The sequence below is a fragment of the Etheostoma spectabile genome, chromosome 21, assembly GCF_008692095.1.
Source record: "Etheostoma spectabile isolate EspeVRDwgs_2016 chromosome 21, UIUC_Espe_1.0, whole genome shotgun sequence".
Classification (NCBI taxonomy): domain Eukaryota; kingdom Metazoa; phylum Chordata; class Actinopteri; order Perciformes; family Percidae; genus Etheostoma; species Etheostoma spectabile.
The window spans coordinates 2,685,580-2,711,358 of NC_045753.1; the positions used below are offsets into that span (position 1 = coordinate 2,685,580).

The window sequence follows — 25,779 nt, forward strand, 5'->3', positions numbered from 1 at the left end:
TCCCAAACAGAAATGGAAAAAAAAAGTACCTGTCAGCAAGTCCAACCTTGATGACTGTTCAAACAAACACACCTTTGCCCAACACATAATTACCACTGTAGTTTGCTCTCCGCAGATAAAAGCTGTGGGGCACTTTGTAAGCGGGGAACCACTCCTGTTTGACTGTGAGCCAGTAGCTGTGGGTGATGTGTGCTACACCCCTGTATGTACTGCACTGCATCATCAACACCATCCCCTCCTTCGCTAATGCACCAGCTCTTCAAATAGAGGAGGGCGGGCTGAATGCCTTGCAGCAACACACACATACACACACACACACACACACACACACACACACCACTCACACACACACACTGTGAGCCGCTCCATGCATAAACACAATAATTATCACTGTTTAATTTATTTAATTTTTTTAGGTTTTTTTCCTGAGCAAGGTGTTTTGCTAACGGGCCTAATCGCAGTTGGGTCTCGCTGGAACGCTCCGTTCGGCGTTTTCTGCGATAGAAACACGAAGGAGGCAGTTCCGTTGTAATCGACTCAATTATCTGTCGGTGTGGTGTGCGTGGCTAATGTCCAGGAAAGGAGATGTTGAACAAATGGAGGACGCCCCACAGGCTGCCCAATCTAATCAGGGCAGAGAGATCACACACACATCATCTCTAGATGGGAAGATTTTTTTGCCTCAGTCCTCTGGCAAACACACACACACACCACGTCAGAAAGTAGTATTTCCACATGTTCTTCAAATATTTGTCAGCTTCCTGCTGGGGCCAACATGTCTGGTCTGCGCCCTGAGGTCATTGCTGAAATGAGATGGAAATGTATGATGCAGCACGCAGCCCGAAACAAGGGAATGAGCAATCATTACAGTTTTAATCTCATTTGCCCAATTGGTCATTGCACGGTGGTATTTGTTTCCCTGTGTGGGTTGTTTTGAATTAATGAAGGCGATTGTGAATTGATTTCCACTCGCTGATTCTGTTTTGCCTGTGTGTAACAACCGGACATGTATAATTTATCAGGCCGCTGCTTCTCTTCTGAAGTCTGCTTTACATCACCCGTTTCACCAGCCTGACAGAAAAGACACATTATGTTCTATAAATAGGCATGTAGTCAATTAAGTTATAGAGATAAAGTGTCTCTGTCACAACATTTTAGTATGGAATGCAGGCTGAGTAATTAGTTTATTGTCCTGGAAGTTATGTCACACACTTAGGATTTGGCTTGCAGTCCATTGCTGTTTTGGTTTGGTGCTGGAGGTTGCTTGGATACTGTTCCCGTTGCTCAGTGGAAACGATTGTGGATGATTATACCACCTATTAGGATTTATTATTTCTAATTGAGCTGGGGGACAATACATCACTGCCTAGAGTTCTAAATGGAATTATATCAGCATCAACGGCATAAAACACAATCAAGCTTAAGTTTGCTGCAGCCACGTCACCAGCTCCAGACAGCATTAAGATAGAGAGATGGCGTCAGGGCTACACACTGGGCCGCAATGAAAGCTTTCCAGGAGGAGTGGGTTGACTTTTGTCTCCTGCTGCTCAGAATACAGGAGATGTTTGTAATTGCATAATTGATTGCTGCATTAAGCAAGATTGTTATGTTACGTTGCATTGATGGATAGTGATCTACTAAATTATTGAATGTCTATCAAATTAATTACAGATTGTTGAGCTTCCTACAAGTTGGAGAGACTGTAGCCTACCTTTCTCCAGCATGGGGCTGCCAGTGTGCAGTAAATTACCTACTGGAAGTGTTAGGAATTGTTTTTACTAGCTTGTAACTAGGCAAAGCTAGGCATTGCTGCTCTCTGCCAAATCAGGCCGAGTAAGGAGCTGCTCAGGCTGATGGCTATGTTCAATTTGACCGTGACAAAGAAGTTACGTTCGATCGCTGGTGCCTGTCTAACAACGTCATTGATTTTGGTGGTTTGCGTAGTCTGATAATGCTCGAAGAATTTAAGAACTGCTTGCCCGACAAAGTTGCCACTTACTGTATATTAATGAACAGAAGGTATCCAAGGTCTCTGACGCCGCTGTCCAGGCTGAGGAGAACATCCTCACACACAGAGACACCTTTGAAAAGTCTCACTTGAACGTTTCTGTAGCCAAATCAAATCAAACTCTCAGGGTGAGATTAAGGCTAACAGTAAGATAATAGTTGTGGACACTAAAGACGGACGGTCTGTTTTTACTGTAAAAAGGGTGGCCACACCATAAATCAATGATTTGCCTTGAATAAACGAAATAGGTCTCCAAAGGCAGTAAATCTGATGAAAACAGAAACGTTGCCAGAACAACAGCCATTGCCTAAACAGTCCACTTGGGCTATACTTGATCTTGACATGTATGCTTTAGGGTTGTGCCGATGGACAATACCATCGTCCATCAGCACAAGACCGCTGTAAAATTCAAGAAGCATTTCAACCGGTCAGGATGTAACTGTCATTACGCAGTTGTTCATTTAAGTATATGTCTGATTGAACAGCGATGTCTGATTGTTTCTATGTTAACTGTTAGCCCATAGTAGTAGAAAGAAATACCCCCCAAACAGCACCATAGAAAAAATGTAGTTTTAAAGTGAGCATGCCACTTTAGAGCCGAAACAATTACTGCAGCGCGAAGTCTGACACGCGCAGGGCCGATGCGCCCGCTCCGTGCCCGCTCCGTGCCTGCTCCGTGCCTGCTCCGTGCCTGCTCCCTGCCTGCTCCCTGCCTGCTCCATGCCTGCTCCATGTCTGCTCCCTGCCTGCTCCATGTCTGCTCAGTGCCTGCTCCAGGCCTGCTCCGTGCCCATTCTGCGCCCGGTTTGAACGGACAGATTGGGTAACGTGGGTGCCAAAATTCAAATAGCTGCTTATGGTACATGTCCATATACGCGTTGTTTTCATGGATCGGATCGCCCCGCTTCCCAGCATTAAACGCTAGTGGGCTCGTCACCAGTTTGTCTCCACTGACAAGCAAAGAAAACAGTCTCTGCCCTCCTACAACCACGATGGCTGCAGCTGATTAGACAAACGCGTCACATGGGGCTGGCTGCTCCCAAGTTTCAAAACTGACCAAAATGCCAGTTCGTTTGGAATACCATCTCATATTTCACAATAATAGTTCCCCGGAATGTGTTTCTGAAAACATTTAAAGCGAGAAATAGGCCATGCAGTTGCTGAATCTGTCTTAATTTCGGATTGACCCTAGGTCAGTTTAAAAGACTTGTATCCGCTTTTGAGAGACGTCGAGCCGAGCCAGCCGCTGGTTGGATTAAACTTCATGCAAATGAGGAGAGGGCGACTCAACGCCTCGCTTCTCCAAAGTCCCCGGACACGTACTATAAGTCTCAATCAGCCTAAATATAACAATATGTTGGAGCATATTTTCATCTTGTTTAACATTTAAATATAGTTGTTTAGCCTACAGAGCTAAGTTCTCAGATAACATGGTTTAGTCAATTTTAGGGTAACTACAAGTTTGTGATGTTTCATTATTGCAAGCTTGCTAGCTAACAGCTATTTTGTGTACATGCAAATTTTTGGCTGGCAAGGTATATTTGTATAAGCTGCCACAGCAGCTATGAAGTTAGCAGCGTGTAGGCTACAGCTGCACAATCATAAACAGCTAAATCGCCAGCCTTTTGCCAGAATGAGATTGGCCTGACAGCACATTGAGGCAAACTGTTGACCTGGTGAATTCATGTCTCATTAAGGCATAAAACATGAATGTTCCCCTCCATCCCTCCTCCTACACAGTACCTTCTCTTCCCCATGCCTGTTAGTTCCTCATGAATAAAAGTATGAAAACTTGATTACCAAAATGGCTGCTGTCAAGCCTGTGATGTCATGCCTGACATTCCCATAGAGGCTGCAGGGCTGCCATCTTTGTGTTTATGTGTGTGTGTGTGTGTGTGTGTGTGTGTGTGTGTGTGTGGTGTGTGTGTGTGTGTGTGTGTGTGTGTGTGTGTGTGTGTGTGTGATTTTGTGTTCCTTGGAGCATGGGTGATGGTAGTCGGTGGCCGTGAGAAAGGCAGCCAACCTACACCCGCTCACACACACACACACACACACACACACATCCAGTACATAGACAGTCAGTGGCAGCTAGGATTCTGAGGGGAAGTAGAGTAAATAAGCAGTCGGTGAAGGGGTCTTATTCTTTCTAGCTTGCTTATTTTTTCTCCCCAGTCCTTGTTTAGCTCAGTAAATGGGATCCCATCCTCCCCTGTGTTTCACACACACACACAAAATTGAGCCAGCAATGCAGTAATGTTCTTGTAGATGGAGATCTAGCTCAATCCTGATGGTATTCTCTTGCGGACATGCTCAAAAAAACAAATGACAGGCTTGTTTCATTAGGAAACTGCCAATTTCATGAACACATGACACTGTCATGACACTTGAACCCTAACCATAACCATATCCATAATTTGTCAAGACAAAACCGAATGACACTTACTAAAAGAAGCATTATGTCTTGAATGTTTATGACTTGTTTATGTGTTACGACACGTTCGTGACAGTGTCATGTCTCTCTTATGTAGATACCTTCAAGCAAAGTGTAAGCAAATGTTGTTTCTCAACACATCTGAAGCGTTTCACTAAGTGTTCCAGAGGTGATATAATGCTACTTGTTCCCAATGCAATTCATTCAACTTGGGGAATTCTTATAACAAGTTTCCTTACACTGGTCTTTTCTCACCAGTAAGATTTAAGACCTGAAGATTAGACGCCTGGTTTAAATGTCCCTGCAGTGCTAATAAACAGTCAACTTTATAATTGCCTGCCAGCCATCATTAGTGACTGCAACAGGGATGTTTGTACAAAGATGTTTTCAGATAATTTGTGAGGAAAACAACTCCTTCATACATTATTCAGATCAATTTCGAAGAAGACAAAGAACAAACTCAGTAGAAAAGCATGCTTAAAACAAAAATGTGAGTTTCAAATCCTTAGAACTGTTAGCATGTGCCTTAACTCAACCAGGTCTCTCTTCCTTCTTGACTGCAGGAGCGGATCTTCCTAAAACTGTCCAACTACATCTTCACAGCGATCTTTGTGGCTGAGATGACTATAAAGGTGAGTTCCACTGGCACGTTCATCTGTATTACCTGACTCTGAGAGTCCTCTTGGCTTACTTAAAAAAGCCCAGTCCACCTTTTGTGAAAGCTTTTGGTCATTTTAGCTATTATGTGATGGGATGCTACATACACATTCTCATGAATGGATTTGTATGATATTGTACAATAACTTTTGCACAATAATTAGGCTGGTACTTTATGGAAATGTGCCAACCCCCAAACCCTTATAAGACTTTACAGATTTAGGGGTCTTTTACGGATAAGCTGAGCCAACAAAGTGACTGTGAACCGGGTCACGGTCAACGTGAAGGGGGCCGTCATGCGTCGACAATAGTTAAGTTTAGGCACCAAAATGACAAGTTAGGGTTACCCTAAACCTTAGAAAAAAAGATGGTTCTTTGTGGCTTGGGTTAAATCCATGATACCCTAAGGCAGTACACTTGGAACACAAACACACGTTTCAAAGGTGAAAGTCTTGTGTTTTCCCCTTAAGTTCTTCTGGGACACTAAATCCACTCCCCCGCTAGAAAGCCCGGTGTTTTAGGACCCAACCCTTCCTCCCTACGCGGATACTCTTGGTCTTAAACAGCGTCAGTCAATTTGGGGCATACAGTAATAAGTATGTATAATACATACAAATTACAGTGCATTACTTTCCGTAGCTTTATGTACTAATGGTACATGTAGCTTGCGTGCTATGGCCTGTACCTGCTATCCCTTTAAAAGTACATGCATGCTTTGCATTCTTCCATGAAGTCATCACTGACTTGTGTTCTTACTGAGTTGACATCAGGTAATATGCCACAAAATACTTGGTAGCTCAGGAATCTTTGGTACCATACGCCATGGTATTCAGCTTTGAAAGAAACAAGATGAAACATCTGTGTTTTTTTCACAATGTACACATTTTGCATAAGATGGAGAAATCTGCAACCAGACTCTAAAATACGGCTCAGACACAATAGCTGCAGAGAAAATACAGTCTTCCTGATATCCACTTGCACTGTAAGCCCCAAAAATACAAATGACAACAGAGTTAAGACGGAGGAAAGGGAGAAGAAGGGAAGGAAGCGAACGAGAGATTGAAACCCAAACAGACAGTGAACACACAGTGCGAACGCATGCACACACACACACACTGCTGAGTGCTGTTTCATAATGCTAAGCGAAGGATTGTCTCGCCAGTATTTAAATGGACCAGCATTGAATGGAGGTCCGCTCAGGCGTGGGCAGGAGCAAGCGGAGGCAGAGGGGAGGAAGGTTCACGGATGTCAATCATCCAATGCCTCTGTCTCTATTTTTGGTCCCAGTGTGATTGCCCGGATCACAAACGTAGGGCTGCACACACACAGAGTACTGGTTGTATCAATTAATTTTCAATTAATCTCTTTAAGTGTAGTGCAAGGTTGTAAAATGAAGCCATATTTAACATAAAGACCAAGATAAGAGGATGTTTTTTCTTCTTTCCTACCCCAATATCCAAGATGTATCATGTGTCCCTTTTAAAGGGGACCCAGCTCCTAGTTTGGGAACAACTGAACTCAACTGCATTACTGTATAGTTAAAACTAACTACAACTAAACTAGAATCAACTGTAAAATACCACTCACATTGATACATCAATTAGTATATATATCAAATAGTATATCAAAGGGGCCGTTTGTTCTGCAGAACCGGTACTTTTACTTTAAATACTTTAAGTATTTTTTTTCTGCTATGACTTGTAGTGATCGCCACCTTTTGGTCCTACATGTCCTGCGTCACAGACACACCCCAAGTCCGCCTCAATCATTCGGCAATAGAAAACTAAGATGGCGCAGACACTCACCCGTGAGCCGGAGGTAACTCCACTCAGGAGGCAATCAAAGATTATCAACGAAAAGCAAGAGGCTTCACTATGTTGGTTTTTGGTGTCCCACAGGGAGTGTACCTTTATGTTAAACGCAGTATATTTAATGGAGTAGCATGTTAAATTGGTACTGCTCTGATTTTGTTTCCCATCACTGGTTAAAGTCCAAGCAGAATGTTATATCAGAATATGCAGCTGTTACATTATTGAAATAAATGTAACAATGTAAAATAAATATATTTCTATCTTCAATTTAGTGTAATAGAAATACAATGTAGCAATATTTGATACTCGATTTTTTTAAATGGAACAATGAAATGCACTTTGTTTCAATCCTGACGTCAGCAAAGTGAAAGAAGTAGAGGTAGAAGCTGTCTGTCACAGTGTCTGTTTTTGTTCATTAAAGAATATTTTTGGTATTTTTCAACCTGCACCCTATTTTCCCTTGCATTTGTGTCTTAGTGACTAATGTGAACGAAAGTCTTTAAAATTGGTCCAGTATTGAATGAGGAAACTGTAACTGGCAGCTAGGAACTAGGATAGAATGTAGTCCTATAGGGCAAATTTGGTCAGTTGTGGTCTTGACCAGTCTTGAAATAACATCCTGAGTCCTGTTTAGCCAAGACTGTGACAAGAGAGTAAAAATGCATTTGATTTGAGACAAGACCGAGACCTTCAAGAAGTGGTCTTGAGACCGGTCTCTAGCCCAAGACCGGTCTTGAGTACCACTACCATTACCATAACACTGAGCTGTAGCATAACTAGTCTCAACTTCAGTTTGATTTAAAATCCTTTAGACAACACAAAGCCACTCTGTCCTTACTCAAAACAACAAACCTTCCACGGGAACTCCTCTCTCACCAACTCAAGTTACACACATACATTCCACACTACATATACATTCATTGTTCCACACCTCTCGAGATTTCAAAACGAGATGTCACCATCTTACCGTAATGTAGTCAGACACTTATTAAACAATCTGAGCCTGTCGGTGTAAAAAACAGCAAACAGTGACCACTTGCCCTATGGTTTTACTTTGTAGCCCTATTCTGAAATACTGAAGTTTTATTAGCCTGGTTGATGTAACCCATCATATACACAGTACATACTGTTGTGCATTGAGTAGCATCAACTAACTAGTAAATTATCTTCTATCCATGTCCCTCTGTCTCTCTTGCTCTCTCATCTCTTCAGTTACATTACGTGTTAAGGAATGCATTAAGCAAAAATAGCTCTCGTGGCTTGATTTAATAAGTTTCAACTACAAACAAAAAAAACAACTCAGCCAGTCTCTATTATGTTTGGGAATGCAAATTGCTTCATGGGCAGAATAAATGATGAGTGGGCCTATAGAACTAGAAATGAAGTTTTGGAAAAGCTTTTATGATCTCGGCTGCCAAATTCCAAGTTAATAATGGCTCTACTAAGTCAATAAGCTGTGCGTATAGGACATTAGGCATCATAATTAAAACTAATCAAAAGATGGCTTGATGGCTTGATAACAAACAAATCTGCAAATGCACTGGCAAAAAAAAAAAAGTGTCATTTCATGCCAGTTATTTTGAGTTCCCATCCATATTGTGCCGCAGCAGGTTACCTTTTGTGTTATTTACAATGTCAGTAACATCCAGTAACGACGGTGTGCTATATTTTCATGCACCATGCCTCTATGTCCTATGTCCAGATTGTAGCTCTGGGCTGGTGTTTCGGGAACAAGGCTTACCTGAGGAGCAGCTGGAACATTCTGGATGGGATGTTAGTGATGATCTCTGTTATTGACATCCTGGTGTCTCTCATCTCCAATTCTGGCACCAAGATCCTGGGCATGCTCAGAGTGCTGAGGCTGCTGAGGACCCTGAGGCCGCTACGGTAAGTGGCTAATCCCAAAATGTACAGACAAACAAACACACTGAGAAAACAGACAACCACCCCTAAACTGTTGATAGGAATTATAAAAGAAAGTCTTACTATACAGTACTTCTACAAGAACTTGGACATATGTTGTGGGTTAAAAGACCAAAACTAACCCAATCTAAATGGATTTGGAGGTGGAAAAAACCAAGATTTTTTCTCTGTTTTGTAAGTACACCTTTTGGAGCTTTTGGGAGATTTGAGAGAGTGTGTTTGTGTGTGTTTGTGTTTGTCCCTTTCTGTCTCTCTGTGTGTTTTGTTGTTATGTCAGCGTGTACACAATTGCATAGTTATGTTTATTTGAGAGAAACTAAGGCGGAAATCACCAATTTGGAGTCTATTTTTACTTAGATCTCCAGTGTGTCTGGTGCATAGGGAAATCAAGAATGTCTGTTGTTGCTCAGGGCCAGGGTAATGGGATTTAAACCGTCCCAAAGTAAGTGCTGGCTGCCCTAATTAGAATTATTATATACATAATAATAAAAAAAAGAAATGACTTTTTCCTACAAGTCTCAATCGCTAATTAAAAGTGATGCTTGGAATTAAAAAAACAACATGCCAATTATTAAATTATAAAGTAGCTCGCATTTTATTTAAAAAATAATTATCGTCATAATCATAATGCATTGCATTTATCGCTTCTCATAACACAAATTGATTAAGGTCTTACCAGGCTGAACATGCAGCGTGCCAAATTATGCAATCCCCTCATGCACAGTCCCCGCCCCACCATCAAGTCAATTATTTAGTGTCATGTCTATTACCCTTGGTGACTAGGGAGACATTTCTCTTTACCAATTCATTGACAACTTTTTTAGTAATTAATGTTATAATATTGTTAGTTAATGTTTTTTAGGCTAGGTCTACCTTCCAGTCCGTGACCATCCCAAAATGTTTTTTATTTGTTTTATAGTCCCTAATATTTTTTCCCTCCCCGGGACAGCAGGACACCCTTACAGAGCCCCTATTATGCTTTTTGGGATTTTTCTCGTCTTTTGGTGTTGCATACAGTTTTTTAATGTATGTAATAAATGTATACAGCTGCTTGAAAACTTTCCCACCAACGTTCCTGTTTGAAATTCCTTAATTAGTGATGTCATTGATTGAGAATGCCAGCCCAGTTTTTCACATGTGCTGCCTGAGCAAGCACAGCCTGCCCTGACACAACCAGCGTTGTTTGAATTCGGTTGACCAATCACAACAGAGTGGGCCAGCTGACCAATCAGAGCAGACTGGGAAGGCGGGCCAAGAGCTCAGACCGAGTGTTTCAGACAGAGGAGCTGCAGCAATGGGCAGTATGAGAAACATATGGTTTTTTAAATGTAAGCATGTAAAGCTATTCTAGTAGACCCCGAGAGTACATAACTGATGCTGAAAAAGAAGGATAATAGGGCCTCTTTAAGTTAGAGCCCTGGTCTTTGCAAAATATCAGAAAGGGTCAGCGTGTGTGTTTTACTTAGTTCTTAGTTTTAGCCCCACTGTGTGTTCCTGTGTGTGCCAGTTTTCTGTGTGAGGCGTCATGCTTGACTTGACTTACAGCCGCATGCTTGGTGTCTCATCTCGTGAAGGGGAGCTCTCAAGGCTTTGCCCTCTCTTTAATATTTATCACGGTTCTCAGCAAGAGCACAGAAATCAAATATTCATTTTCTTCCTGCAAAATGTATCCAATAAACATCACTGATCTTTTTTGTCTTCTTTTTGCTTTCACAACTTTCACAATTATCATGAGACTGAAATCCTTTGTTGAGACTTATTTCGCTGTCCATGCCTTCAAACCGCTTCTTTCGTCTTTGACTTCATACTGTAACATTTGTGTTTGAACTAGATAGTTTTGACTCACAAATTATGTTTGTGTGTATTGTGCATACTCATACTGCGTGTGTTTTTTTTATGAACATTCATCTTTTTGTTGCATAGCAGGACTCAAGTCCCTGTCATGTGCATGTGATAATCAGTTGGGTCAAATCAGACCAGATCGATTGGCCCTGAGTGAAATGACGCGTTGTGTTTTTATCTGCTCTGTGCTATGTTGACGCTCAAGAATACTGCAACAGAATTTTATAACAAGCAATGATTGATGAGTAGTAATTGTTAGAGTCTTAGCAGGACAGATGGTGATTCCAGTTCATTACTATTGGGTAATAACATTGCTCAAAGGTCTCACAGGAAGAGAAACACAAGCAGTCAGATAATCATACAGGCATTAAAGGTGCAGTAGGTAAGACTTATAGCTACTGCTGTCAGTTAAACCTGTTACCGGCGTTAACGCAAACCCATTTTAACTGCGTCAATTTTTTTATGCCGAGATTAACGTTCTTTTTGGCCTAGCAAACTTTGTAGTTTTTTCACATGCTGTTGCAACAACTAGCAACGTTAGAAAAACGACAACACCCACCGGATCTCGCTAGACTGGAAACAAAACAACAGGCACGCCACACACACGCCGTTTGGGCTTGTGAGCCGGCCAAAGAGTAGTGACGTTACGTTTTGAGTGGATGGTGAGTGCGAGATGCTGAAATGGACGCCAATATGATTAGCCATAAGAAAAGTTGCCAAATGTTCCAATGACAAGACAAAAGTGATCTGTGTGTTTGGTCGTTGTGAACTGAGCTATCATCGCAGCACGTCCAGTCCACACAGTCAAAGTATTTTTTTCACCCTTTTATTGATGGACAGTGTGACATTGTGAGAGATTATTTGCTCCAAGTGAGAATGTTAGTGTGAAATTGAACAGTAGGCCATATGCCAATGTTGTTTTCAAAAAAAAAAACATTTGCACAAAGCGAGCCGATCCACTATTCCATGTTCATAAGAGCATTAAAATGAGAAAAAATAATGGGACAAATAATGGGAAAAAAAAGAAATCAAGGGACATTTAGAATAAATAAAAATGTGCAATTAATTGTGATTAAGTGCGAGTTAACTATGACATTGATGCGATAATTAAATATTTTAATCGTTTGACAGCACTACTTATAAAACTAAACTAAAACTTTCTATCATATTTGTTGAAACCGACCCTATGTTTGAGTAGAATAACACGAAGCAGGTTATTTAAAAATAAATCTGGCTCCTCTTGCACCACCTACGGCTTGAAGTGAGATTTGCAAAAATCCACCGCTCCCTGTTCATTTTCACCAATCAGGCCCCGGTGCACGGACACCCGTTTCTTGGGTAAAAGTCGGGTGTTTCTCCCTTAACTTCTTCCGGGCCATGAACTCCGCTCCCCCCACTAGAAATCCCTTTGTTCAGGACCCAACCATCCACCTTCTCCCTAAGCAAATAATTGATGGCTTTTACAGCAACAATCAATGTGATGCATACAATAATAAGTACATAGAATACATAGGAATAACACTGCATTCGTTTTTGTGGCTGAATGTACGAATGGTTCATGAGAACAGCTAGCACAGGTGAACATACAAGTGAGTGGGATGAGGGTCTTTTAAAATGTTACAGCAGCCGCAGACTGTGTGACAGCAGGCATGGGAGCAAAACATTAGGCAGATACTTCACACAACAGACTACTGCAGTTAAAAAGTGGGCATTATTCCAGTGAAGTGTTAATGTGACATTAAATAGTGCATTTGCTGTCAAACAAGGGGCTTTCTAATTGGATGTGGTGCAATTGTGACAAACTGAGCACTTGAAAAGAGTACCTGATTCTTACAGCTGTTGAATCCTCTTGTTTAATCCCCAGAGGGCAGCAAGGCTGGGGCTGCATTAATGTCAAGTGGGGAAGGTTTTAAAGTCAGATTAGAAAATATGTAGCAAATACAAGCGGAAATTGGACACATTTTACGTTTGGAGGGGAGGATTCGAGAGCATAGGGCAACCATTCCTCTAGGGAGTGATGTCTTCAGTGTGAGAAAAATGCAAAATGGCAGATAGGAAAGGGATTAGGACGATCGTATGAATGGAGCATGGAGAAAAAGACAGAGGAACAAGCTGAGCATGGTTGTTTTGCTCTGTCCTCCGCTGAGGCTGCAGATGAGTAACTCAAAAGCAATACTATAAAATCATTTTTTTGCCTGTTGTTAACTTTCAATCCAAAAGGCGGTGCGCAGCATTAAAGGCTATAGCATATTAAGATATTAGTGCACTGCTGTGGGTATACTATATGTCTGCAGCACGTACTTAAAACCCTGTTGGATAATTCAGTGGAATTAATGCTTGGGTTCCATTAAGGCCATGTTTCAGTTAAAGTAATGAGTAAACATTCCTTTGGGTAACATTTGTGGAGCTGCTGTACAAGTGCTTCTGCCACACTTGTTAGTTACCTATGATGCAGTCTCACATTGCCAGACCTTCCTCCACAGCGCTGCAAAGGAGGGTCTGGCTAGTACACACAACATGGGAAAAACGGGATGGGTGAGAAACACGCTCTTCTTCATTGGCATTTCGTTAAACTAATCACAATTGGTTTGGGTTAGGGGGTTAGGATTAGCGTAGGAAAAGTTATCTTGTTGCCTTCTTCCACTTGGTCCGACGACTCAGCAGTTAAATGCAAGTCAGAGGCAGATCCACTGGCCTGTGCACATTTCCCACACCTAATTATTTTAATGCCACATGGAATTTGCCTAATCATGATTGTAGGCTTTTTAACCAGTTTTCTTTAAATTGCAGATGGTTAATGGATAGGGTTAGGGTTATAGGACTGAGCAACGATGCCTCTGCAAAACAGCCTCTGGAAGGAACTTGTTTTGGTGGAACGTGTGTACGTTCAAAAGTTGTTTTAGTCGTGCAACAGAAAACTCCGATCAGACAGATAGTCTAGCTAGCTGCAGAGATCTAAGGAGCAGTTAACTAAGTCCTTATAAATCCACCGGAGAACGCCAACACATCCGTCAAGTCCATCTAGCTGTCTGGATTTACCCTGCAGATATCTGAGGAGTGGTAACCATAGTCCTCATATATTCACTGGTTTAGAATGCTAACACAAAGAGAGGAAGGGGACAGACGGAAATAAAACATCGTCAAAAATATACTTTATGTGTACGCTGGTGACTTGAAGGCTGGTGGCAAAAAAAAGATGGCAAATATTCTGTACATAGATGGCCAATTTGGAAATGTGTACAAAGTATGCTACAGAAGGAGCCATAACCTTGTAAAAAAAAAAACATCTTATAGCTACGATCTGAAGATATAAATGGACATAAAAGGACACACGAGTGTCGTACTGTGCATTAGAGCTACAACTAAGGTCAGACCCTTTGTGAATCTGCATAGTTTCTGTCCAAACCCGAACCACGGCAGCAGTTTTGGGCCTGAACCTTGTTTAAAAACTGCTTTTTGCGTGTAAAATGAATAGATATCCAGAAGATGAGTAAAGGCTTAAAGTTAAAAAAAGAAGGTTTTTTTCCAATGCTTTCTGAATGGTGCCTGTTCAAACCCACCACACGGCAGACGTCGCTTTTCATCCTGCTTCTGTCAAAGTTTCGTCATCAGCTTGTTGCCACTCCAGTTTGATTTGTGGCCGACCCTTGCTGGCTGTTTGAATTAAACATGAGCTTGTCTGTGTTTTCCCCTCTAGCAGTGCAGTGCACTTGGGGTTCACACTGGCAGCAGCATGGGCATTTTCTGGAATTGCTTGCTACATGTTTTTACGTAATTGCAGCAGGAAAAAATTACAGATTTCTTTAGGTTTTTGAACATTTACATTAACACAACTCAACAAAATATATAATGTGCTGTGTATAAACAACTATTATATATATATATATATATATATATGTTGTGATAAATGTATGACATATACCTTATTAAAATAGTGCCCAAAATATTATAACTATATTACTATAGGTTAGTATATAGTTTTATAAACATATACAGGAACTTGCATATAAGGACTCGTCATAATTTTGAGTTTTAAAGTACCAGGTTTTTGTAGCATTAATTTATACATATAAACAAAGCGAATTAAATAAATTAAATAATGTGTGTGTGTTGTGTTGTGTGTGTGTGTGTGTGTGTGTGTGTGTGTGTGTGTGTGTGTGTGTGTGTGTGGCTGTCTGTTGATGTTCATTATCTCATTAAAGATATTAATGACAGCATTACTATGCACGAGAGAGGGCCCATGGGGGGGGGGGGGGGGGGGGGGATGCATTAGCCTTGTTTAACAGGACACACATGCACACACGCACCTCTGCTGTCATTCCACAAGCCCACAACTGGAGGGCCAATCTCAGGGAAGGCCCAGAGGTCTGTACCTTGTGTCACCATGTGGCACTGTTATGTCAGCGAGCAGCACCCGCACCTCATCGACAACTCTGCTAAAGCCAAGAAACCCCTGCCCCCCACCGCCTATCCATTAATTGCACCCGTCACACGCCCCGGCTTGCAGGCATTGCAGGCAGACTGAAACAGCTTTGTGATGTTTGTGGGGTCAGGGCTGGCTAGCAGGTTTGTTGATTGATAAATCCTCTCTGAGGCTAGCACCCTGTCACCTCAGCCAGTAGGCTCCGTGTAGATGTAATGTAAATGGACTGTATTTATAAAGCTCATTTACAGTCTTAATGACTACTTAAATTGCTTTTACATAGCACAGGAACAATTTACCATTCACATCACATTCATACACTGTGGCCAAGGCTGCCTTACAAGGTGGCACCTGCTCATCAGATAAACACTCACACACATTTACACTCCGATGGCGCCAAGGACACCTTGCCTTGGGGCCGCAGGGCTAGGGATTGAACCAAAAACCTTCCAGTTGGTAGGCGATCGCTCTACCACCTGAGCCACAGCCGCCCCAAATGAGCTGCGCCTCGTCTGTAAAGTGAACGTGAGCCGCAGTGACAAAAAAAATACCCAGTTGAGTCAGACATCTGTTGCTGATGATAGTATACATCAGACTGTAGATGATCTGTATTAAGTCGTATTTAGTCTGTTTGGCTACTAAACGTCACCATCAGACACACAACACGTGTTCTGTGCAAAATAAGCCTTTAAATCAGACAAATATCAATCAACATCTCTCAAATTCAAAACAGTTAAAAAGTTCATATAAAACGTGTTTAGCTGAGAGCCAGGCATTTCCCATCATGCCCTGGGTCTTGCAGTTGGTGGAGGGCAAGTCCTACACATACTAACTGTCACGCATTGGGCAGCGATCGGCGGTGATCCATTCTGCGACAGGCCTGCCTCATCTCGAAACGGGCCTATTGAGTTTATCCATCGCTTGATGATGAGGTAATCATCTCTAGGTTTTTCTGACCCTCGCTCCTCGTATGTAACAGTGTTGACGGTGGCCAATTGAGTCGGCGCACAATTACCATTCTTCAAGACGTTTTGATTGTGTTTGTGCGACACCTGAACTCATAGGCTCACAGTTTACATTAGCACGGCGCTCATTTGCCGTAGGCTCAAACAGTGAGTGGTAGTCTGTGACAGCTGGAGAAGAAGTACAGCTGCCGGTTGAAAAGAGGAGAGAAACGTACACAGCAATGTGGAGCGAGAAAGAAAGTTTCAACAAAAAAAAGTCAGAAAATAGCACCTGCCTCATTTTTAATTCCCTCTGTATCCCTGCTATCTACCCTCCTTGCTCTCCTCCCTCATCTCCTATTTCTATCTCCCTGCGTCTCTTAATTACACCCAGTGTTTGCACTGTGGGAATACGCCTGCCACTTATTGCCCGACTTGTTGTTCTTCTGCCTCGGTGCGAGCTGTATGCCGGTGGAGGAGAGAGACGGGTGGTGCACGTGTGCAGGTGTGTGCGTTGCGGCGGACTCCTTCCCGCTCCTTTTGTACAGCACACAAAACAAGGACACGCTGCGAAAGCACTTTGAAATTATGCAGAGAGGTACATTAAAAGCAAGGACTAACTTTTCTCCCGCCGGCTCCCTCCATCCAGCTCCTCTTAATTCTCTTCTTTTTTTTTTTGCTGTGTCATATGCAAATGGTCTTTATGGAGATGAGCCTATCGCAGTGTTTGTCCTTCAGGTAGCGCATCATCGGAGTGCTTTGACGTCCATTAAGAGGCTTGTCTGTCCATTGTTCCCCTCCTAAATAAGCCTTTCCACTTCAGCGTATTTGTCAGAGTGGAGCTCTAAAGAAGAACATAATGTAATATAATATAATAAAGAGGTGGAGAGGTTAGTCTGTAAGCCAAGGGACTGAGCTGTAAACCGCATGTTTCTGTTAGGGGTTAACCTATACTGTTTTTTTGGGGCTGATATTGATACCAATTTTATGAAGTTAATGAAACCCGTAAGGGATATTTGGAACCGATATGCATTTACTGAAAAAATACAAATCTTTTTGTCAAAAGTAACATTTTGAGATGTTACAAACTCCAACATGAAAGTTTGTTTAAAGCAACTCTAGAGAACTTCTCCCGCTTCGGCCCCCCTACGGGTTGAAAGCTGAATTGTCTTCATTATGTCCCGTTATGTCTCTTTGGAACTACAGATCGCTACCCGATCTGGCAAACTTGCATAGTGCGGTTACAGCCTAGGTGAAGCAAATGCAGAAGTGCCGTTCACCCAGTTACAAGTTGATGAACCACTGACAGGATTTTGGAAACAAGATTTTAAGTCAGAAAAAAGATCTCTTGTGTTTCTTTAAAGACTTCAGTCAAGTATGTGATAAAACTAGAACATTAAACATAATACAGAGTAAAAAAAAAAAAAATCAATAAATCAATACAAAATATGCTTCCTGAAGTTTATACAAGTTTATACATTCTAGTTTTCATGCTGCTTACAGAGTTGTGGCAAAGCCAAAGTCGGGCAGTTTTCAATACTTAACTCTGTTATCTTTAAAATAAAACATTGATACGGCTAATCTGCCAACTGCCAAATATTGGTCCAGATAATGAACCAGGTCAATGCCTAGTTTCTGTCCTTGACTGACTCTGCAAACTCCCTGAATTCCCCAACAAGGTGCACTTATATCCATGCTCTTCTTTCTTTGTGTGACTTTGTAAAATCGTAATTGTTCAGAGAGACATTGTATTACATTTTATTAGTTTAGAGCAGCTATATGTTATTGATCCCAAAGTGAGAAATGCCACTGCTGCAGCAGCAAATAGAAGACACTCATAGACATACGGTATATACAAGAAATACTAAATAAGATAGAATATGAGAACCATTTTTCCAAAAATACACACAAGACACGAAAGTGGCAAATACAAATGCACAACCCAGTTAAATAGTATTTATAAAAGATGTAAGCAAAACTATGTGCACGTTGCACCATACTTCAGTATTGTAATGTATGAGTCTTGTCTAACACCGAGGGCCCCATATTGCAACCGGCGCAGCGCGGCGCAAAGCTCGACGCAAGGGTCTTTGCTATTTTGAGACCCTCCAGCGCAGCAAATGCACCTGCGCCCATGCTGGTCTCACAGGGAGGTGTATTCAGGTGCCTTCTGGGCTTAGTGCTAATCTTGAGGCAGCGGGAAGTAATCTCGCCATTGGTTGAAAGTCATTTAATTTTTATTTTAACAGTGCATTTGTAAAAAGTGTTTAGGCTTATGCGCACAATATGCTTGTAACACACACACACGCACACGGAAGCGCAGCAGCACACAAACATGCAAAAGATTACATATAAAAATATGATGGTGCAAAGCTGTCATCATAATAGCAATGCGCCCAGGTACAAAACGCACCTGGCTTTTAAAGGGAATGGGAGATGACACTCGGATTGGTTTATTGTATGTTACGCCCAAAACACACCTATAAATTAATGAATGACTTGATCTAATTGAATTAATGCATCAATGACACTGATTACAACCCTGTTAAAACATGCGGCACACAGACCCTTTTTTCCACCGTCAAACTAGCAAAAGTGGATTCGGACACGCCCTAAACGCACCTGCGCCAGGCGCTTTCCTCTGTTGGACCAGTGTGGGGTGGATTAACCACGATGGATGACACGCACACTAATGGAAGTTTAATAACTGAGATCAGGAGCAAACAGGTACTCTAATAAACAACTAAATGAAAAGACCTCCAAATACATCTTCATAGTTAGGTAGAAAGAGATTGATTGAACAAACATCTGCAATCATTGCCGTGTTTTGCATCTTTATTACACTCTAAAGAGATGTCCCAATCGCTGAAATAGATGGGTAAACTTGTCTCCTGACCAAAATTCTAAAACTGGACTCAGATGCCTGCCCTTACTGAAGAATCCAATGCAAATATGTCCTCATACCAGCACAGCTGCATCCATCCTAAAAGCAGACGCATGCAGATGCAGCTCTTGAACACTAGTACCCTCTTTAGCTCCCCAGTGGTACTGCACCCCCGCATGGCTTTCAATAGAATATGAAAGTGCAAAGTGATGAGGTGTAGCCATCGCCCTCGTTATTCTCTGATCAGGGCTATTGATCAGTGGTCTCGGTCAGCCCTCGCCTTATTATATCATGTCTTCTCTTAATGTACTATTGACTTTCCCTTCACTCAAAATGTCTGCTCAGGGAGAAGCATAAAGAATACAAGGCAGACAAAGAGTAATAGGCAAAGGCAGAGTAGATCACCGTGCCAGCCTGTGTAGCATTGTTTTTCATTTTTAGGCCTTTTCTCTTTTTTTTTTTTTTGTTGTGCATGTGTGTGTGTTAGTGTGGATGCACTGTTGCATCTGTGGGCTCATGCATGTACATCTGTTTTCTGCGGGAAAGCGTGTGCAGATGGTTGTGTGCGCATTGGCAGCTTTTGAGTAGCGCGCTGTGTGTGTGTGTGTGTGTGTGTGTGTGTGTGTGTGTGTGTGTGTGTGTGGTGTGTGTGTGTGTGTGTGTGTGTGTGTGTGTGTGTGTGTGTGTGTGTGTGTTTCACTCTTGTTGGAAAAGCTCAGCTGCAGTTAATTGCTGTGTGTACCTTGCTGGCACCAATCAAACATCCTCATCAGTCCATTGGCTTAATTCGATGTGTCTGTTTCCTCAACGGCAGAAATGAGGCAGTGAAAGAGGATGGAAATAGATAAAAATATGTTTTTGTTTTTTAAAGAAGAGCAGGAGTGAAACAAAGTTGTCTTTAAGCCAACAGGTGTTTTGGCTTTAAGAAATGTGAAAAGTGCGCAAATGAGAAAAGAAGTTATTGACTGCAGTAAACAAAGGAAATCAAGATACAAAGACAGTGTGTATAAGAGTGTGTGCGCTGACTCATCCAAAATATCTGCCCTGATTAATGATACTCGTCAGTGTTTTGATTCTGAATGATCTGTCAGCCCTTCAGCTCTCCAAAACTCAAAAACATGCGTTTTTGCTGGACTTACAAGAGAATGATTGCAACCTGTTGGACACCACCTCATGACTTGTCTATTTGTACATGGGCCCTTTCCTTTTTGGATGTCATAGACATGGAGCTCTCTACGTGTAAATGGAGCGCCAGGAAAGCCGTTGGACGCTTGGCTCAGCATTGCTGAACCTTTGAAATCCACGCTGTAGACCTGTGCTCATTCTTCTTGCTTCTATCTGTGCGTGTGTTTGATCCCTTTTGTCTTATACATGTCAGTGCCTCCTGTTTGTGTGTTTGTCTGTGTCTGTTTCTGTGTCTTGTTCGTGAGCTGCAGACATCGTTCTTGCTGTTGTGTTTTTGTTGTGTCTCCTTCCCGTATCTCCTCTCTTTGTTTTGGACTGAAACATTTGATCGCAAGGAAGGATTGTGGAAAAGGTGCAGTGTGCCTTCTTCAGTGCATGTAGTATAATTTTCTGTACGTTGTCATCTGGACCAGTGTTTTGCACTTTTGTTTTGACGGTTTAAGTAAAAAAGTGTGTGTGTTCTGACAGGGTTACACCTGATTTTCAGAATCAGAAATACTTTATTGATGCCCAAAGGGAAACTCTGTGTCACAGTAGCACCAGTACGGAGCACTGCAACAGGCAGCTTGCACATTAGCGCATGTGCACTTTTCAAATTTCAATTTCCACCAACTGCAGAGCGGCTGAATGCAACATATGATGATTCTAGCTCCAAGACTTGAGACTTGACTTGGACTCTAGCTCAGAGACTTGTGAGCATCTATGACACATAGACATCCAGGCAGTGCACACATGTTTAATGCCCTGTTACATGCTGCGTTTCAGTGTGATCAGCAGAGCCCCGGGGCTGAAGCTGGTGGTTGAGACTCTGATGTCGTCGCTGAAACCCATCGGCAACATCGTTGTCATCTGCTGTGCCTTCTTCATCATCTTTGGCATCCTGGGAGTACAGGTGAGAGGGGAGGGTGAGGCGAGACGGAAGGACACGGACAGAAATAATGAGAAAACAAAAAGTCAGTAAAACCGCTCTCTAGAAAGCAATGACAGAAACAATTATCCTCCCTCTACAGCACTGCAACAGTCACAAACTGTGACAAATATTCCCACAAGTCTTCACTTTCTCTAGGTTCTACGTTCTCAGGTCAGTGCTCCTTGATCAAGGCACTGGCTCAGATCTGGAGACTGTAAATGGCTGCCCACTGCTCCCTTGAGGGATAGGTTGAATGCAGAGACTGAATTTCGTACCTGTACAGTATGTGACAATAAAGTACCTTTACCTTAGTCACAATGGACACAAAGGGTTAATGGCTGTAACGATACCCCGAATTAGCGATTGGGAAGCTGTCACTCGTTAAAGAGCCTCCAAAGAATTCACCGCCACCCTTAGCCTCCTGTTTTTAAAGATGTTGCCAGTATTTAATCACATATTATTCTTTTCAATTTAATTTCACGTCACTTTCTTACTTGCATTGCAAATGTCGTACTACGGCCACCTCACTTTACTTTAAAATACTTTTTATATAATCCCATTTTATGTTAATTCAGTACATTTTGCACATTATATGTTGTTTGCCTGTTTGTTGGTTTGCTTTTTACTTTGGAAATACTACTACTGTCACAAGGGAATTTCCCCATTGTGGGATGAATAAAGTATTATCTAATCTAGTACAAGTAATCATTAAGTGGCCTATAATTACTATATGGTATACAGTATTTTTTACCAATGGTCTTCTGTACTTGGGTCTCCAGCTACTACGCTTGCATTGTAGCTTGTTTTGCCACTGTTTTGCTAACCGCAGCTTTCTCACTTAATACTGGACCAATGTCAAAGATCGTTGTTCCCGTCAGTCCCTTAGACACAACTTCAGGGTCCACGTTGAGAAAACCGGTAGTTACCCTTTAGCTTCTAGCTGGTGTCCCTGCAGCTGACAGACTGGTGGTCTGCTGCTGCAAACAATCACACTGTTGATTAATAAAGATTGGCTCTTGTCATACAGAGAGAGGGCTCAACTAGAGCTTTCCTCTCCTAGAGCTTGGTTAAAAGCACACAAAAAACTGAACTTAGTAGAGTTACTGGGGCAAAAATTTACCATCAATTTAATTGTGTTAATGCTGTGGAAGTAGACTATATAAGAGAAATTTCTGAAACCAAACTTACCACAACAGAATCATTGAGTTTGATGAATGAGTTTCACAGGTTCACTGTAAAATAAAGGGCAAGTGTGTGTGTTTTCTTCGCAGCTCTTCAAGGGGAAGTTCTTTGTTTGTGTAGGCGACGACGTAAAGAACATTACCAACAAGTCGAGCTGTTTGCAGGCCAACAACAAATGGATCAGACACAAGTACAACTTTGACAACCTGGGACAGGTGAGGCCTCAGGAATGTCCAGCTTTCTGATCTATAAATGCAAAAACAAATCTTTCTCGAGCTGCTAAGTAATGACAAGAAAACTGTCGGCGCATCCGCATGATTCAAACCCCCCCCCCCCCTGTCAATCTTCACGTCACCATCTTCTGAACATAGTCATACTGAGAAATCCAGAGAGAGTGGTGTGGAGCTGATAGTCTTAATTAACTTTGTAGCAACTCATTTGTCAATGGCTTGATGTAACGGACGTTCAGTAATATCCAAAAATTACGCACCAAAGCTTTGACATTTTTCCTTTTAGTGCCAAATAAATTTCTGGATCACCTTCTTGTTCCCCTTTTCTGTCTCAGGCCTTGATGTCTCTGTTTGTTCTGGCGTCAAAAGACGGCTGGGTGGATATTATGTATGATGGACTAGATGCTGTAGGAGTCGATCAACAGGTAAATATATTCATAACCTCACACAGAAACAAACGTGTAAAACATATCATCAAAAATATGATATAATTCCCCCGAAGTACAGGCAGACACAAGTGGCTTTCTTGCTACTGGTTTATCTGGAGCTTCTCTCCAATCCACATGAAAAACTGAAAAAAAAAGTAGCACACATTTACGGTCGCTAGCAGTAACGATAGACTACAGAGAAAGTGTGATATTTTTACGTCCATTTCAGCGCAACAGAGGGAAAAAGAATGTCAGTTGACACATTAAGTGGAACCACAATGAGGTTTGGGTACCCACAGGGGTGGTCCCTTTCACAACCATTTGGAACCATTCACAGGCGTATTAAATTGTTGGTGCTTGCTGCTATTGTTGCTGTTGTTTTGAGTCTCTCTCATTGAGCGTCCCAAGGAGCCTTGCGCGGAGACTTCAAAACAAAAGTGCTTTTGCTCTTACCAAATACAGTCACGCATGAATGCCAAAACGCAACTTAAATACATTTTCAATTATGACACTGGCTGTAAACAAATCTACATTATATCATAATGTAATTGCAACAAGGACATGTCTTATTCCTATAGCTGAAGACGTTTTGGGCTATCCACTGAAAAAAATATTTCATTCATAGGTTAGAATGCAAAGAAATTCTTGTACTGTAAATGTCTACAGAATCCTCTGTACCCTGTGTGTGTTTCAGCCCATAATGAACTACAACCCGTGGATGCTGCTCTACTTCATCTCCTTCCTGCTGATCGTGGCCTTCTTTGTGCTCAACATGTTCGTGGGCGTGGTGGTGGAGAACTTCCACAAGTGCCGGCGCCACCAGGAGGCCGAGGAGGCCAAGATCAGGGAGGAGAAGAGACTGAAACGCATGGAGAAAAAGAGACGGAGTAAGGAGAAGGAGCTGGCTGGTCGGTAGTCTTTCCACATCTTTCTGAGTCCTGCTTGATTTGAGCTTGAGCCTTTTTAGTTTTTGTTCTTTTTTTTTCTCTTTTTTTGCTTTTTGATTTGGTTTGGCCGAATCCAGAAGAACGCAATTAGTGAGCTTGCACCAACTACAGTTGCTACTCTGCGGTAGATCCTTCCCTTTTCCTTGTAGGCCCTCTGGCTAGTTTTTGTTACAGTCCGATGGTCACCTATTCTGGCTCGGCAGACTCTGACTCTGTGGAGGCTCTTCTCCAACTCCAGCATCAATTTCATCCAGTTGGATGTTGAGAAAAGCCTCCGTCATCGGCCAGTTTGCAGAGCTAGGACAGCTGACCGTCGGTGTTAGCCCCTTACCTTCCCTCCTCCCTTACCTGGTCTACCGTAGACGCCGTGCTTGGGATGGCCCCCTTTGGAGCATGCCCAGCGAGTGCTGACAGACGGGGCTTGCATGGTAGTGGCTATACAGAGCTAGAGGGAGGGGGGGTCGTTGATCATTTAATCGTCCTAGACGAAAGCGAGACGGCCCCCCTCCCTTCCCCTCTTCTGCATGTGGTTTAGTACAGCCGCAGGGGCAGGGATAGGCTCAAATCTGAAAGACAATGAAGAGTTGTCCCTTAGTTTTCCCTGGAGCTAAGACCTGAGATCACTTTGGGTGAGATGTATAGGAATTAGTGTTAAATCCTTGCCAGTTCCCCCTCCCCCTCCCCTCCGGCTGTATAGGAGTTGATGACAAACTGCTTGGTTTGATTTTAGTTTTTATTCTTTCCACTGCCTCCTACATACAAAAAATTAGACTTTTTGTGAATTTAGTGCCTATACTTAAAGTATTTTACCCACTTATTGTAAAGGCACTTTCATCATTAAATTTCTACAAGAAGCAGTGGACATTAAAGGTTTTAGTAAAGCTGAAAAAATATCCCTTTGTTTCCATCTATATGACATGATCATTTTATTTGACAATAGGAATGTTTCCCTCCGACTCTTGAGAAATACAGATGGAAATCAATCTTCCTTTTTTGGGAGACGTCTGCCAAGGGTATCCGACCAATCGACAAACTCTCCCAGACCCATGCACAGTCTAACACGTGTACATTTTATAACACTAATAGGCCCTTTTACATGAAAGCCTTTCATATTTTTAAGTTCCCTGTTTTAGCTTTATCCCTTTTCTTAACAGCTATGTTCTTTTTTTCCTGGCTCTGTATTTTTTTTGCCAGAAATCCTTTTTTCTTTTCTTTTTTTTTTACACACAGTGCTGTTAAGGGAGGAAAAATGGCTAGATGTCGGTTTATTAGCACAACAGCAGTGCAGAAAGGCATGGTAGCGTATAGAAAGAGAGAGCTTACTGGTGCTACTCGATAGAACACAGGTTGTATGTCTGCTTTGGTTTGAGAGTCGACGGCCTCCTAATTGTTACAAAAAGACAAAAGTGTTACCCCAAAGAACTGGACTCAGAATCACTGGAAAGACAAAACAAACAAAATGTAGGAACACGAACCAGCTTTATCTTCCATTGCTTCCTTCTGGCCTTACTCCATCCCTCTTTCCCTCTTTCTCTCTCTTGGACTCTCTCCTATTAAAAACTCATATTCCTCCTACCTTCCTTCCTTTCTGTCTTCTGCTTCTCCCTGACTAACACCGTCTCATTCCTCTAGATTTATTGGTTCCGGGGGTGAGTTGGGCCCTCTCTGAAGGCACATTGAAAGGTACAGAGTTTCTAGCATGTTCTGTGTGTCCCTTCAAACCCACCACCACCACCGACCGCGACCACCCTACCATGGTGGCTAAGGTTCTAAGTTCAGTGATCACGGGAGGTAGGGCCCCATCCCGCGTCCCCGCCCCCCTGCCTCTCTCCCATCAGCTCTCCGTCTGCTGGACATGCTGTTGTTCCTTGTTTTCTCTGTCGTGGCTTTGTCTTTCACAGCTCCTCCACACCGTCTGCGATTTCATCCACAGTCCACAGCACCGCTCACTGCACCACCACCGCATCTGAAGAA

At 42.3% G+C, this 25,779-nt stretch overlaps 1 protein-coding gene across 12 annotated transcripts in view; it reads left to right on the top strand.

Annotated features, from left to right (window-relative positions):
* cacna1g (calcium channel, voltage-dependent, T type, alpha 1G subunit) overlaps window positions 1-25,779 on the top strand; it is a 323,409-nt gene that overhangs the window by 239,113 nt on the left and 58,517 nt on the right. For 9 of the 12 annotated variants that reach the window (XM_032502089.1, XM_032502097.1, XM_032502098.1 and 6 more), the window contains 6 exons: window positions 5,003-5,071; window positions 8,610-8,794; window positions 20,874-21,000; window positions 22,290-22,415; window positions 22,766-22,855; window positions 23,553-23,766. In XM_032502089.1, the coding sequence (XP_032357980.1) occupies window positions 5,003-5,071; window positions 8,610-8,794; window positions 20,874-21,000; window positions 22,290-22,415; window positions 22,766-22,855; window positions 23,553-23,766 (811 nt within the window). The remainder of the gene's footprint in view (window positions 1-5,002; window positions 5,072-8,609; window positions 8,795-20,873; window positions 21,001-22,289; window positions 22,416-22,765; window positions 22,856-23,552; window positions 23,767-25,779) is intronic. The other 3 variants (XM_032502092.1, XM_032502093.1, XM_032502101.1) reach the window with 1 other exon arrangement.